The sequence below is a fragment of the Papio anubis genome, chromosome 3 (assembly GCF_008728515.1).
Source record: "Papio anubis isolate 15944 chromosome 3, Panubis1.0, whole genome shotgun sequence".
Taxonomy (NCBI): domain Eukaryota; kingdom Metazoa; phylum Chordata; class Mammalia; order Primates; family Cercopithecidae; genus Papio; species Papio anubis.
This window is the reverse complement of record NC_044978.1, coordinates 155,662,803-155,677,005: the sequence shown is the minus strand read 5'-3', so window position 1 is coordinate 155,677,005 and position 14,203 is coordinate 155,662,803. Positions and strand designations below refer to the sequence as shown.

At 34.1% G+C, this 14,203-nt stretch overlaps 1 protein-coding gene across 7 annotated transcripts in view; it reads left to right on the top strand.

Annotated features, from left to right (window-relative positions):
- The window catches only part of PCDH7 (protocadherin 7), a 535,818-nt gene that overhangs the window by 222,623 nt on the left and 298,992 nt on the right, over window positions 1–14,203 (top strand). The window contains exons 3-4 of one of the 7 annotated variants that reach the window (XM_017958627.3): window positions 6,952–7,047; window positions 8,670–10,378. The exons of 4 other annotated variants lie outside the window; for them this stretch is intronic. In XM_017958627.3, coding sequence (XP_017814116.1) covers window positions 6,952–7,040 — 89 coding nt within the window. In that variant the 3' untranslated portion in view covers window positions 7,041–7,047; window positions 8,670–10,378. Of the gene's footprint in view, window positions 1–6,951; window positions 10,379–14,203 lie in introns of those variants that run through there. 2 more of the 7 variants (XM_009206642.3, XM_031664678.1) reach the window with 2 other exon arrangements.

The following is a 14,203-nucleotide window of genomic DNA, read 5'->3' as shown; positions in this document are numbered from 1 at the left end:
TTATAACTTCAGTTATAAACTTCAGTCCTCTCTTCACCACCTCACTGCACCCTAAGCTCTCAGCATGATAACCAATTCACTCTCTTTAAACATGCAGCAAAACCAATATATTACTGGTGTGCTAATTAACTGTCAAATGTGAAAATACTTTGCATATTTCATCTCACTTAATTCTCACTGCATTTTTATTATGCAAGTTTTATTATTTCACCAGTGAGCAAACTAAGGTTTACAGAATTTAAGTGACTTGCTTAAAGTCATGCAGCTAGTGAGTGGCTGAAATGCAGTTCGAACAAAATCTATCCAAATAAAAAAAACCAAAAAACATGTTCTTCCCATTACATCATGCTGTATCTAGCCATGCCTTTCTTTCTTCAGAATGATTTTAACTTCTTTCACCTGCATCTCTTCACTGCTGGCCAACTCTTCCTGTCCAACTTGTGGCCCAGGATGACTTTGAATGTGGTCCAACACACATTTGTAAACTTTCTTAAAACATTATGAGTTATTATTTTTTTTTAGCTCATCAGCTATAGTTAGTGATAATGTGTTTTATGTGTGGCCCAAGACAATTTTTCTTCCAATGTGGCCCAGGGAAGCCAAAAGATTGGACACCTCTGCTTTAAACTTTACTGCAAGTTTTGTCTCTTTTGTGGAACTCTTGCTCACCACCTCTACCATAGCTCTTTGCATAACACATCTTGGTACTGGCATATGTCATATTAGGGTCTTAAAAATTTATGTATCACTCCTCTTGCTCCAGTGTGGCCTCCGTGAGGGCAGGATTATTGTATTTTTTTTTATTTTGCTCAATATTGAAGGAACTTAAGCTGGCAGTTCTCAAAGCCAAGCGATCTCAAAATCATTTCCTGATACTATTAGGATATCACTTACTCTTTCAACTCTCATTCTCATAAGTGCACAATAAAATTTTCCTGAGGTTATATGCTCTGTGTCACTGCAACAGATTGAATTCAGAGCAGATAGGATAATCCAGTTATCCTCTGGTAAGATAATCATTCAAGAGATGTACAAAAGTGTCAAACAATGTCATTCTTCTCACTTTTTTTAATATGGTAATTTTCTATTAAAATATATCATTTTTGTCAGCATATAATGAATTTATTGTGACTATTTTCAAACATATATATATATATAACTAGTTATTTTTAAAGGTGTTTTTATTTTAATGTTGAATATGATGAACATCAACAGATATACCTCACATAAGTAAAAGCTCTTTAGGGTCCTCTATAATTTTTAAAGTGTAAAGGAGGCTTGCAAATCAAACACACAGGACCACTGACTAAACTAACCTCTGGAACCCATTAAATATTTGATTGACAAAACTAAATAATCAAACTGATAAACCAATCCAGTGGGGGAGACTATAAATGTTCTAGTGAGGACTTTGGTTTTCCGTTATTTTACAAACTTATTCTAACAAACAACTATAAGTCAGGAAGATAATGAGCAAAACTCATATTGAACATACATTAATTGGAATAAAAGTAAACGTAGACTATTCATTATTTCCATCTTGTAAAATCATATATTAATTAAAATTAAATTGTAAGCAAATAGTACTCAATGCATTAGTCAACAGTTAACTAGGTATCCAGGTAGGTTATTAGCTTTTATAAAGGATATAGTGGGTCATGGGTCATGCTATTGTGGTTATATATTGTGAGATTTTTAGGGAGCAGGCTTGTGAAATTTAGAAATTTGAAATCAATTAAGCAAAATATTATACATTTGCCAATAGTGTTTTACAATGTTTTTAATGCAACTAAATCTTGAAATTTTAATAAAGTTGTGACCTAAGAAAAATAGATCTCAGCTCCAGTTATAGAAAGCAACATTCTTATTGCCATGAAAATTAAATTAATTTTTAAAAAGAAGCATGTAATATTAAATAAGATTAATGAGCCTCTTCAGTTAGAAGGAAAAGTAAAATAATATTTTATGTATTTACTCTAAATTTAAGAAATTTTAAACATTATATGGTACTATTAATACATCATACTTCAACTTTTCATATATGTGTGTGCTTGTATAATATCTCAAATCCAATTATAATATAATTCAGTAGCTTAGATTTACACCTAATTTTTAAATATTCACAAATTTCTTCATTGTACAATTGCTTATTAAAGCTGGTAATTTTAAACACTTTTAAAATTTAAAAGTTTACTCAGCTGATTTTTACTACCATTAAGCTATGCAACTTATGCATTTAAATCTCAGGAATACAAGAAACACTATTAATGTTTAATAAAAAGAGCTGTATATAGAATTCATAATTAACTGTTCTTTTAACTCATTTATAATTCCTACTAATTTTCAAAAAATGCTTCAGGTGATGCCTACACAATGTTTTTTGTTTTTGTTTTTGTTTTTTAATGAGTATTCTCTATTTTTTGTAATGTGGTCTCATTTATGTCCTGACGGATAAGCTCACCCAGGGTTTATATGATTATGGACTCAGTAACTTGAAAATACTGTTTTTTCTTCACTTTAAAAGGGGATCAGGCACTAGCATATCTGCAGTTTCCTGATTCCTGTGAAAACATGTGACATTCCTCCTTTGCAAAGGTTTCCAGTTTCCTTCTCTCCGTGTTGCCAATCCTGCCACCACCCAAGGCTGATCTGAATTCCATCAGGCCACAGTTAGTGCCAAAAATCAAGCTGACCTCTCCACACTCTAGCCCTGCCTATAACATTATGGACATTATGATTATTAAAATGCCTTTTTAAATAATTATTCAGCCACTACTAGCAAGAAAATCTGAAATGTCTCTGCCTAAAGCATGGCCTCCCCTGAAGAATATGCTAGACCATCTATGGTCGCAGATGTCCTGGGTATTTTGCGTGACAGACTGTGGGAAAGTTTGAGAGTCAGACCCAGAATGAAAATCTCTGATTTTTCCAATTGTAAGAGAAAATTTACTTTTAAGACAGGCCGTACTGATAGGATAAGGAAGACAATACTGTTATCAGGAATGTTTATGCAGCAGGGGAATCATCTCTTCTCGTATATCCCTACACCAGACACACCAGGTTTTGACAAATGTTTAATGATGTAAGCAGAGAACAGGGGTCCCACCGCCTAACTAAACTCCCTGTAATATATTAACATATGATATATTAATGTTTAATGTGTCTCTCCTACCCATCAAGGATGTGTTCTGTTGTTTTTCTGAACATCTATTGTTTCTTCCACCACGAGATCCACCCTGCTTGGACAAAACTTCACTTGTCCAAACTCTCACCCACCACTCTCCATCTCTCACCCACCTCCCTCCCACCACACTGCCTTAGGATGTTTTGACTTCCCTTTCCACAACTTTTTTTATTCTTTTCTGCAGCAACTCTCTTTTGCTGCCATTCTTTTATACACGTCCTATCCAGTCTGTGAAAAGCAGTCTCTCTCTCTTGTGAGTAACATTTACTCCTCTTAGATCTTTGCTTTTAATCCCCAACCACCTCAGTATTTAGGACCTTATCTTTTTTTCTTTTCTTTTCTTTTTTTTTTTTTTTTTGTTACAGGATGCCCCTCTGTTGCCCAGGCTGGAGTGCAGTGGCGCAATCTTCGCTCACTGCAACCTCCCCCTCCTGTATTCCAGCATTTCTCTCCTGCCTCAGCCTCCCGAATAGCTGGGATTACAGGTGCCCACCACAACGCTTGGCTAATTTTTTTGTGCTTTTAGTAGAAACGGATATCACCATGTTGGGCAGACTGTTCTCGAACTCCTGACCTCAGGTGATCTGCCCGCCTCGGCCTCCCAACGTGCTGGGATTACAGGCATGAGCCACTGCACACAGCCTTACCCCTTATTCCTTTAACCCAGCTAAAGAACTCCTTCCTTGAGGATATGAACCATATTACAGTTCCTGTCTATATGAACTGTACAGTTGCACGTGCTCTCTGTGCTTATTTTACTAAGTCCCACAGTCTTGTGTATCAATCTCTTAATATCTGTACTTCTGCCATGATCATACATTTTTCCGAGAACGGAAACTAGAAGAAGCAGACTCCAGAGTGGTCACACCGACAGTGTTTTCCATGCGATTCATATTGTTACATCGTTGTGACAAATAATTCCTGTCGTTTTGGGTAAACAAACTTATTACAAACTTTTTATCCTCGATGCACTTAATAATAATCACAAACTGTCTCTCCATCTACTTATTTTTATAAATCATAGGGATCGTTTTCCCTTTGTTATTGTTACCAGGTGAAAATCTAACTCATATCGTTGTCCATACCAAATTCCTACCAAATGCCTCATGGGGATGAGGGATGATTTTACTATCCTGGTGTCTACTTTTCAAATACACAAAATTTATATTTCCTTCATCCAGAAATTGCAATTCTCTACTCTATCATTCTTTTATTTCATTTCTTAATTGTCATATAACAATTTATAGGGTACCTAGCGATGATTCAATGCATATAGTATATAGTATTCACATCAGAGTAATTAGCATATGTCCATCATCTCAAACATTTATCATTTCTTTGTGTGGGGAACATTCAATGTCCTCCTTCTAGCTATGTGAAACTATATAATATAATATTGCTATCTGTAGTCATTCTGCAGCGGTAGAGAACACTAGAACCTATTTCTTTCCTCCTATCTAGCTATAATTTTGCGTCCTTTAGCAATGTTTTTCCTCTCCCCTCCTCTGCCTACCCTTCCCAACCTCTAGTATCCTCTGTTCTACTTTTAATTCCATGATACCAACTTTTTTTAGCTTCTACATGAGTGAGAGCATGCAGTGTTTAACTTTCTATTCCTGGTTTACTTGACACTTAAGATTCCAGCTTTATTTTTTTGAGTTACCCTTCTATGTTGTTTTGGTTATTTATAAACTCTGCTATTTATAAAATCATTTTGTGTTGCTTATTACATCTTGATAAATTATCAGTGTTTTTCTGTGTTTTGTGTGTATATATTTACTTTTTATAGTTTCTCATAAGTATACTTTTCATTACTTTTAATCTCTCCCAGTGCAGTGCTAATTTATTATCCCATAATAATCTACCCTTCTGGAAGCCAAGGGAAGAATTTTCTGTATGTAAAAGTCTTAGTATATTAGCAAGTCATATGCAAAAAAAAAAAAAAAAATGTATTTCATGCTAGATGCAAGATCTGGCCACAAATTAAGAGCATGTGGATTCTCCTCCTTTTTGGTTTTTGGCTTATGAGATTCCCACATTTGCTTCTTCCAAAGACAAAATTCTGATCCCAAAATAATCACTGAGGAATATTTAAATGTACAAAAAATATAGGTTTAATTTTTTCAATTTTATTTTACTGAAATACAGAGGTTTCAACTTTGAAGGGGGATTCAAACTTTAAAATATTACTTGTAATATCAATTAATGTTTTAAGTTAAATACAAAATTATAGAAATTTATAGGATCACAAGCAATGGTGCAAAAAGTATATGTTCAATAATATCAGTTTAAAATTAAGTTTGCTACTTTGAGTTGCTTCTTTTAAATCAGAGGGCCTACATGCTACATATGCCTTCAGAATTCTTTGATGTTAATCTCTTATGATAACCAATTAGTTTCCAAATTTCTCAACTCAAGGGCTGACTAATACTATTGCCTAAGCATTAGGTGGGTCATGTTATTTTAACTAGATATGATGGCTAATCGTAACAGGGTGTCAAAGACCAGAGGAGTTGAAAACTGGGAAATTTGGAGACACCCTGTCTAAACAGGATTAAGGCTAAACGAAAGGATTATTGTTTTCCAAACCCCAGTGATACTTGTGATAGCTGCTTTCTCAACCATTGGGATTAAAGGTTAGATTTACATTTAGAAACAAGAATGCAAGCATGTATTCATGAATAGCCCTGTCTTTAGAGAAAAATTCTTCAATGTCCTAGCCCTTCTGTGTCTAAGACACTAAGAAAGATATTTGTGTAGGAAGTTACACACAGGAAAATTCTCTCCTACATTTCATTTTTTTACATTACTTCTTTTCTTCATAAAATATACATCTATTTTTGCAAGTTTATCTTCACTGTGTATTAAAGCTTTTCTAAATAAACAGTTTAAGAGATACATTTTTATATACTATTTGCATTTAAATATAAACATACAAAGTTAATTATTTCTTTTAAAATAAATTCTAAGAGGAAAAAAATTGTATCAGTGTTTGTTTCGCAGTGGCATTATTGCATAGGTTATTAAAACAACTAATCTTTATTAAAATTCAAATAATTTACTGCCATCAACTCTTCAGTATACATTTTACTTCATTTTTATAAAATTCTGTGTATTTATACTTCTTGAAAATATAGATAGTTCAGATTAAACCATGTGTACAAAAATATAATTAAAACAGGAACATTTTTAAAACTTTTATTAGTTTGACCTCCTCCAGTATACATAGATTCTGTTAAATTTATTTATTTTTATTAAGTTAATAAGTTGAAGTTGTTTTCACATCAAAATTACTTATCTTTAGAAGGAGGTGAAAAGGAAGGTGCATTGTAAGACAGTTACATAACAGCTGGGTAGAGACAGAATGAGATGATAATCCTACTGTATGTTAGAAAGAAAATACATATCTATTTGGTATTAGGATCATCTTACGTTTTTTCTGTTGTAAAAAAAAAGTTATGCCCATATATGAAGGTCCTGCCTAGTTAAAAAATGAGGATAGGATGGTGGTTCGTTTTCTAGCAGTCAACTGGGTCCCTGGATTTGGAGAATTACAGTTATAAGACTGTTCACATTGACACATTTCAAAATACTAATTTGTTTAGATTGTCTTTGAAATTTATATAGTTTTTTTTTTTCTTTTTTAAAGAAAGCAAACAAGCTCAGGGTTTTTGGAAATTGCTTTATTGGCGAGGTCTATGGATGGACACCATTGTGTAGGGGCTGCTGATTTTCCCTTTACATATTTCCCCATCTCCCTTCCCCAGGTGTTGCTGCCATCACTACCTTTCCCTTCCTCCCCTTTCCTCATGGCAAGACGCATGGAAGAAGAGTGCTGTTAAGGCCTCTCCATTAATCAACAGGTATGGTGGTTGTCATGAAACAGTGTAGCTGCCCCTCTTCTGCATTCTCCATTAATAGTCTGTCTCTTACATTTACAAGATGTACTCATCCACTACACAGAGCCTTCCATATGGAAAAATTGTTCAACTTGAGTTTGTATATTTCACCATGTAATGCATTACCTAAATCCCTACACAGTGGTAGATTTTTCTAAATGTATAGAGTTTAGAAGAATTAATGATATTATTCTCAGGGAAAGTTGCTATGCAGTTTCCTAAACAAAATGTATATAAAAGAAATGGACCTTGTATGTATGAATATGCCGCTTTCAACATTCTACAAATAATCGTTACATAACATATCTTTGAAAGTATAAAACAGGAATATTTCTGTGAATTTTACTTCAAAATTTAATAGCATTTGCATCTTCAAAAGCATCGCACAAAATTTTATGCACATAATTATAATACTCATCTAGTTATAGAAAATTAGGTATAAGCTAGTTCAAATAAATCTAAATACCCTACAAAGCTATGCTATTCAGATGTGAAAGCTGAATGCATGCTAATTACTTTCTGCAACTTTCTTTTGTCAACTCAGCTGGTGGCATTTGAGGGAGACAGAGGGGACTGTTTGTTCAGTCCAAGATATCCTTCATTCAGGGTGCTGTATTTTGAAAGGAGCTAGGCCCTCAGGGCTCAAACTCCAGCAGAGTCATAACCTATAAAACATGAACACTCAGTCATCACCAGGAAGCACCTGCCTTCTTGATTTCTTTTTTAACTAGTGAAACGAGTCCTCCCAGCTCCTGCAGGGGCTTGTTTTGATGTATCAGGCTTTGCATTACAGTCTTGTGACTCTCAGGTTCTTTGAGACACATGACTAAAATGCTACCTTTGGGCTAGGAAGATTCTTGGCAGATGATTTGGAAAAATAGTGTGTCTATGGGTGTGCATGGGTACAGCAGCATTATTTGTAGTATTCTTTAAAACTGTAGCATAATTAAGACTTGTCTGTGTACACAAACAAAGCAAACCATTTCAATTTACATGCATGTTCACCGAACGTTAAAAGATCATATTCCATTTTTTCCACTGTGTTTGAATGCATTGGAATACTGGAGAAATTGAAAAGGGAATGGATGTTAGTCTGGACCATTAATCCTCATTTAGAAATGTATGGCTTTCTGTTAGATAAAGCTCTGATCATTAAGTATCTTTCATGATCTCACTTCTACTCACATTTCTTGCCTTTATATTATGTTTTAACCTTGAGTGCACACTGCGCTTTGTGCTCTGCATCTTTCCCAGAGGGTGCAATCTTTCATGTCCACAGGACTTAACACGGTTAGGTCTCTCCATCTGGAAGGCACTTGACTCGTGGCTGTTTGGAAAATTCACACACAAAAAATAATAACAGCAACCATGTACTGAGGATTTATTGTATGTGGGCACAATGTTAATGAGTTTCACTTCCATTTTCTTAATTCATCCACACAAAGAAACAATGAGTTAGAAATTATTACTGATTTTATGTAATAGGCAAGAAAACTGAGAGGTGGCAAAGTCGAGAGGGGCCAAGATCACTCAGGATTGACTCAAGTGGGACATGCCTTATACAACTTCTCCTCATTTCTCCCCAGGAAAGCAGTACTCTCGTTCATGCTCAACTCTTGAGTTACTAGAGGGCAATGACTCCACCTTATCTTTTATGAGCTCTTCGATGTCCACAGTACGTGTTACTCACTAAATGTTGATTAAATGAATGAATGTTTACAAAACAGCCTTTTTTCTTCTTCTCCTGATCATGGGCCCTTCCCCTCACCCATACTTCTCTCTATTCTGTTTTTATTCCCTACTTAGCTTGTTGTTCTCGGCCATTATTAGCTTCATAGGTTACTCAATATATTTTCTATAAGAAATAATTCACATTTTCCCGCAGATTTAGGACCTGTAACTATAAACTGAATCAATATAAAATAATTGCATCCCCAGAAAAAGAAATTGATAATTCAAATCCTGTAACATTTATCAAATCTAATGGCAGGAAAGGAAGCGCAGAAACACTTATAACTCACACAGAAAGAAGAAAATTTAACCAAAGTTTTTTAAAGATTTGAGGAAAGGAAATTATGAAAAGTATACATGAGATTATAGGAAAATAAAGGGGCTAGGCTTGAATGGGAAAACAGTTGTATCAGTTTACCACAAAAGGAAAACAGTGGATAAGTAAAAAAAACAGATAGGAAAAGAGGCCAAATTAAGGAGAAAAGAAAAAAAATCTTTGAGAAAAAAGAAGCAAAACAATTTTGGAAAAGTGAATTAAAGAGGTAATGAAGGAAACATGTCATTAAAAACCACAGACACTGAAAGGACTTTAAAAGAATATGAAATAAAATTGGGAGGGAAAAAAATCAATGCAGGTAGAGAAAAAGAAGTTTATTTATGTGTTTGTGTTTCCTTATTCTTAGAAAACCCTTTGATGTAAAATGACTAGAAAGAAAAAGTGTAAGTTAAGATGCATTGATCTGTGCACACAGTATGTTTTTAGGACTTTTTCTGTGACAACAGTTTCTTTGAGACCAAGATACGGGTTTAAGCATTAATTTAGAGCTATGCATTTAGAAATAAAATAGTTGTGCCTAGAGAATACGGTTGAGACGGCGCTTGCTGGGAAATTAGGATTCAAGTCCAAATATTCCTCTCTACCACATTCTCTACCAAGATACTCATAACACTAATTAATCTGTTAGTTTTACACATAAAAATATCATCTTACATCTATTTTTCTTTATGTAGAGTGCCTGAAGCGTAGAATAAATGTTTGCTGAATTAGTCATGAAATGTTAAGAGTGGGTAGAGATTAATGGTCAACAAATCCTGTCTTAGATTGTGCATGCATGCATCCCTTAACACCATTTATAAGACTTGCTTATCTCCACTTGAATAATTCTAGGGACACAAAGTCTAGAGGTTGCTCCTATTTTGGGACATCTTAATTTTCCAGCTTTTTCTAGCATCTTGTAACTTGAATCCAGTTATCCCAGTTTTCCCATTTGGAAGCACAAAATAATTTCTATTTTTTAAAAAATGAAAAAATAGACAGACAGACACTATGTCATAATGTCTAGATATCTAATGTCTCTCTATTTTCTTTTTTGGTTTATAGCCCCAGTCTTTCTAATTTTTCTATGTTACTTGATTGCAACTCTTTTTAGTATTCTGGTTATTTTCATTTTCTCATTTGGTGAAAAATGGTCTTGCCTAAAACAAGAAATTCAGCATGTGCTTCCACAGTTTATGTTGTTATATTTAGTCAGCTTGAAGAAACTAGCAATTTCATTTGAACACCTTTAAAGAAAAGAAAGAAAAAAAAAAAAGAGGTACAGTTTAAAGCTGTATATGGCTTTGACATTAATTTGTTAAAGGTATGGTTTGTACAGGATACAGTATATAAATAAAATAAACACGAGTATATATAAAACAATTAATTTTAAAAATAGCATTTGAAGAAAGATTTTCAGTCTTTACTTTTCACTTTGTAATTTAATACATATTTCAGTTTGTGTTGGGTGCCTGAGGTGAATCTTTGTCTAAGAAGTCCATTCATCATTCTAACAAATATCACACTACAAAATATAATGTCCTTAAGTGGATAATAACATCAGTGGCAGTAAAAGACAAGCAAAACAAAACAAAACAAAAATTATTTTTCATTGCAAATAATTGACTTGATTGACTGATAATATGGTCTCACATATAACAATGTATTGTTACATGGAGGGCAAAATATGATTAAAAGATGTGTAAAGCAAGAGCTGTCAGATCTGTGCTTTCCCTAATAGAATTTATTGCAAAGTAAATTCTTCATTTATGAGAACTCTTACAAATGCCAAATTGCTGTCAATATCCCTTGGTGCGGCCTATTTATGAGTAGATTATGGCGCACTCTGCAAGGGCCCGCACATCTGATTTTCAGTGAGTGTCTATGCAGAATATATGGCCTTTTCCAGAACTAGGAAATTTAATTAATTTTCTGGCAGAGAACACTTTTTATGCCACATCCCTTTGTGCTGACCCTACCCAAGACTTCCATTTTCAAATGTGCTTCATATATTATGAACCTACATAATCTTAATGAAAGTCTTCCATATGGTAATTATATTGTTTGACTTTGTACAGTATTCTCAAGAGCTCCAGTGCCGACATAAATTTTTTCTCTATGGTACTGAACGTTTCTTTGTACATTGTATGAATATATGCACCTCCCTCTGCTTTTTGACATTCAGTTCCCAAAGCAATACCCTTTAGGTATTTGATTATCTGTATGATTCTTAGGCCATATTCTTAAAACAACAGGAAACCTATGTCTGCTTTGCTATCACTGCTATTGAAGGGGTATGCCATGTGCAACATGACCATTTAGATACTTTTTACTCTGTCTTTTAGTATCATAGAAAGATGGGAGTGAAAAGCAGGACCTAGGGATTAATCACTTAACTTCTCAAGACCTCATTAATATCATTAAAACGAGGAATTTGGACTAACTCATTTTTAAAGTGAATTCCAACTTTCTACAGAATATGGAAGACTAGGAATTTTATAAATTGAGATTCTGTTCTAGGTTTGCCAAGAAACTATATTTAACTTCCCTGGAGCATGGTTTCCTCAGCTGCAAAATAAGGAGACTGAGCTAAATCACGGATGTAATCTTTAGTGATAACATGTGTTGACTTATTTTTCTTTCTGAAGCTATCTCTTGAGAAGGATTCTGAGAGGTTGCTTTGACTGAGTGGCATGGAGTGCTGTGATCATGTGATCCATTACCTCTATGTCACAAACTTGCATCATAAATTCTGAGAATGTTTCTCATTCAAAAAGAAAAATTTTGATGATTATTGTAATTTTTAAATTTCTATGTTTGTTCTTGTTTGAGGTATATACAGATGATTCTTGTGCTTAAAAATATGTGAATCCAGGAAACTGTTTGGTGCTCTTAAGGAAGACAGGTTGAGGAGGGGACAGCCACTCTAGATATGTGAAATACTTTAACTCAGAAGAGAGATGAGGGATTCAACTCATAGTTTGTGATTCCTAGCAGCAGACTGAAAGCCAGTTGGATAACATGAGGAAAAATCTGACTCCACATAAGGATAAAATGTATTACTCTAGAAAATACTCAATAAAGGTTAATACATAGAATAGTCTATGTTGTGAAATCTGCATCATTAAAGATGTTAAAATTTAGATTGCTTGACAATTTCTCAAGGCCACTATTTTTATTTTATTTATTTATTTATTTATTTATTTATTTATTTATTTATTGAGATAAAGTCTCAGTCTCTGTCACCCAGGCTGGAATGCAGTGGGCAGTGGTGCAATCTCAGCTCACTGCAACCTCTGCTTCCCAGGTTCAGTGGATTCTCCTGTCTCAGCTTCTCGAGTAGCTGGGATTGCAGGTGCACACCACCATACCCGGCTAATTTTTATATTTTTAGTGGAAAAGGGGTTTCATCATGTTGACCAGGCTGGTCTCAAACTCCTATCTCAAGTGATCCTCCCACGCCGGCCTCTCAAAGTCCTGGGATTACAGGCATAAGCTACCGTGCTCGGCCAAGGCCATTGTTAAAGGACCTCATAAGATAGCAAGTTAGATAAAATGAGTTCCAATGCTAATGGTCTATAGTTCCATAATAACTGTCAGACACAATAATATCAATAATTTTGTACTTGGCTTTGGTGATAAAATTATCAAAGATTTTATTGGAATTGATGTTTTAGAATTTTAACATAAGTCATCTACTTGTTAGCCAATGCTGTAGTGTTCTAGTAAAGTGCTTTATCTTGTCAAAGATGCCTTTTTGAAGGAAAAGTTACTAATTCTCATTTGTGGAATTCACTTTTTCTGTTTTCTATAGACTACACTCTGTATCTCCATTTTGAATGTTACTTCTTTATTGAAGTATAACTGACTATAATAAAAGTTAAAATAAAGATCATAATTTATTTTCAACTTATTAAGATATAGAAGATAAAGCATTCACATAGAATCATAAAGTATTTTACCTGGAAAGGATTATGAAAATTTCATTTTGAAATCTCATTGTCTTTTTCAAGGGCACTTAGTTAGTGAGACACTTGTGATCCAGATTTTCTGAATCTCAGTTCAGAGTAATCAAATTTACTGTAGTAGTAGCTTGCTGAAAAGTACAGATCTCGGTGAGTTGAGGCTTTCTTTTGCTTTCTTGGATCCACTACTTGTCTTGAATCAGCGGGATGAAACAGGAAAACAAACAAACAATTTTGTATAGAAGAAACAGAAAAACACTAGGTAGCATAGCCTGCTGAGTTCCTGGAGGAACATGGAGGTTGGCATCCCTTTGTGAAGCTTGACATTACAAATATTCTTTGTAATCTACTAACAACTCTTGCCAGAAGTAAAAACAGTAAAAACAAATATATATTCCAATTTAAAATCAGGAGCTGCGTAATATGAGCTTATCACTACCGTCTTATGGCTCTGGTCACCAGAGTTTAGCACCACTAGAGTTTATAACAAATGAAACAGAGTAAATTACCAAAGATGTCCAATCATAAACGTTAACCAGACTCAACCATCATTATTTAAGCTTGCCTGTCCACTCTAATCAGGATAACAGACATCAATTAAATAAAAATAATTGTAAACACAAGCACATTAGCTGATTGTAATGGAATATTCATTATTTGACAGGGGAAATTACACCAGTAGGATATATTGCTCAGGATTTTACTTCTTTGTGGTCTTAGCTGAGTATAACAGCAACATAAGCCCGTGTGTTCAAGTAATGAAGAAAATGCAGGAAAATATTTTAAAAACAACCAGGAAATGTGGATCTAATTTTGAAATTGTGACACTTTCGTGAGCATAAGCTTGGCCGAAATGCAAAAGTTTTACTGATCTCTCTGTATATTTATAATAGGAACAAAAATTGGCATTGAGTGGGGCGATAGTTTTAAAAGATGTTTTGGATCATTTATTTTAAAGATTTGTTCCCCAATAAGGTACCATATTATCAATACTTTTCTTCTTATTTCTGAACGAGTTCTCAAAAGGGCACTGCATATCGTATGTCTTTAAATATATGAAATAGGCTTTTACATTGTACGGGTCTTTTAGTATATATCCATAAGAAAT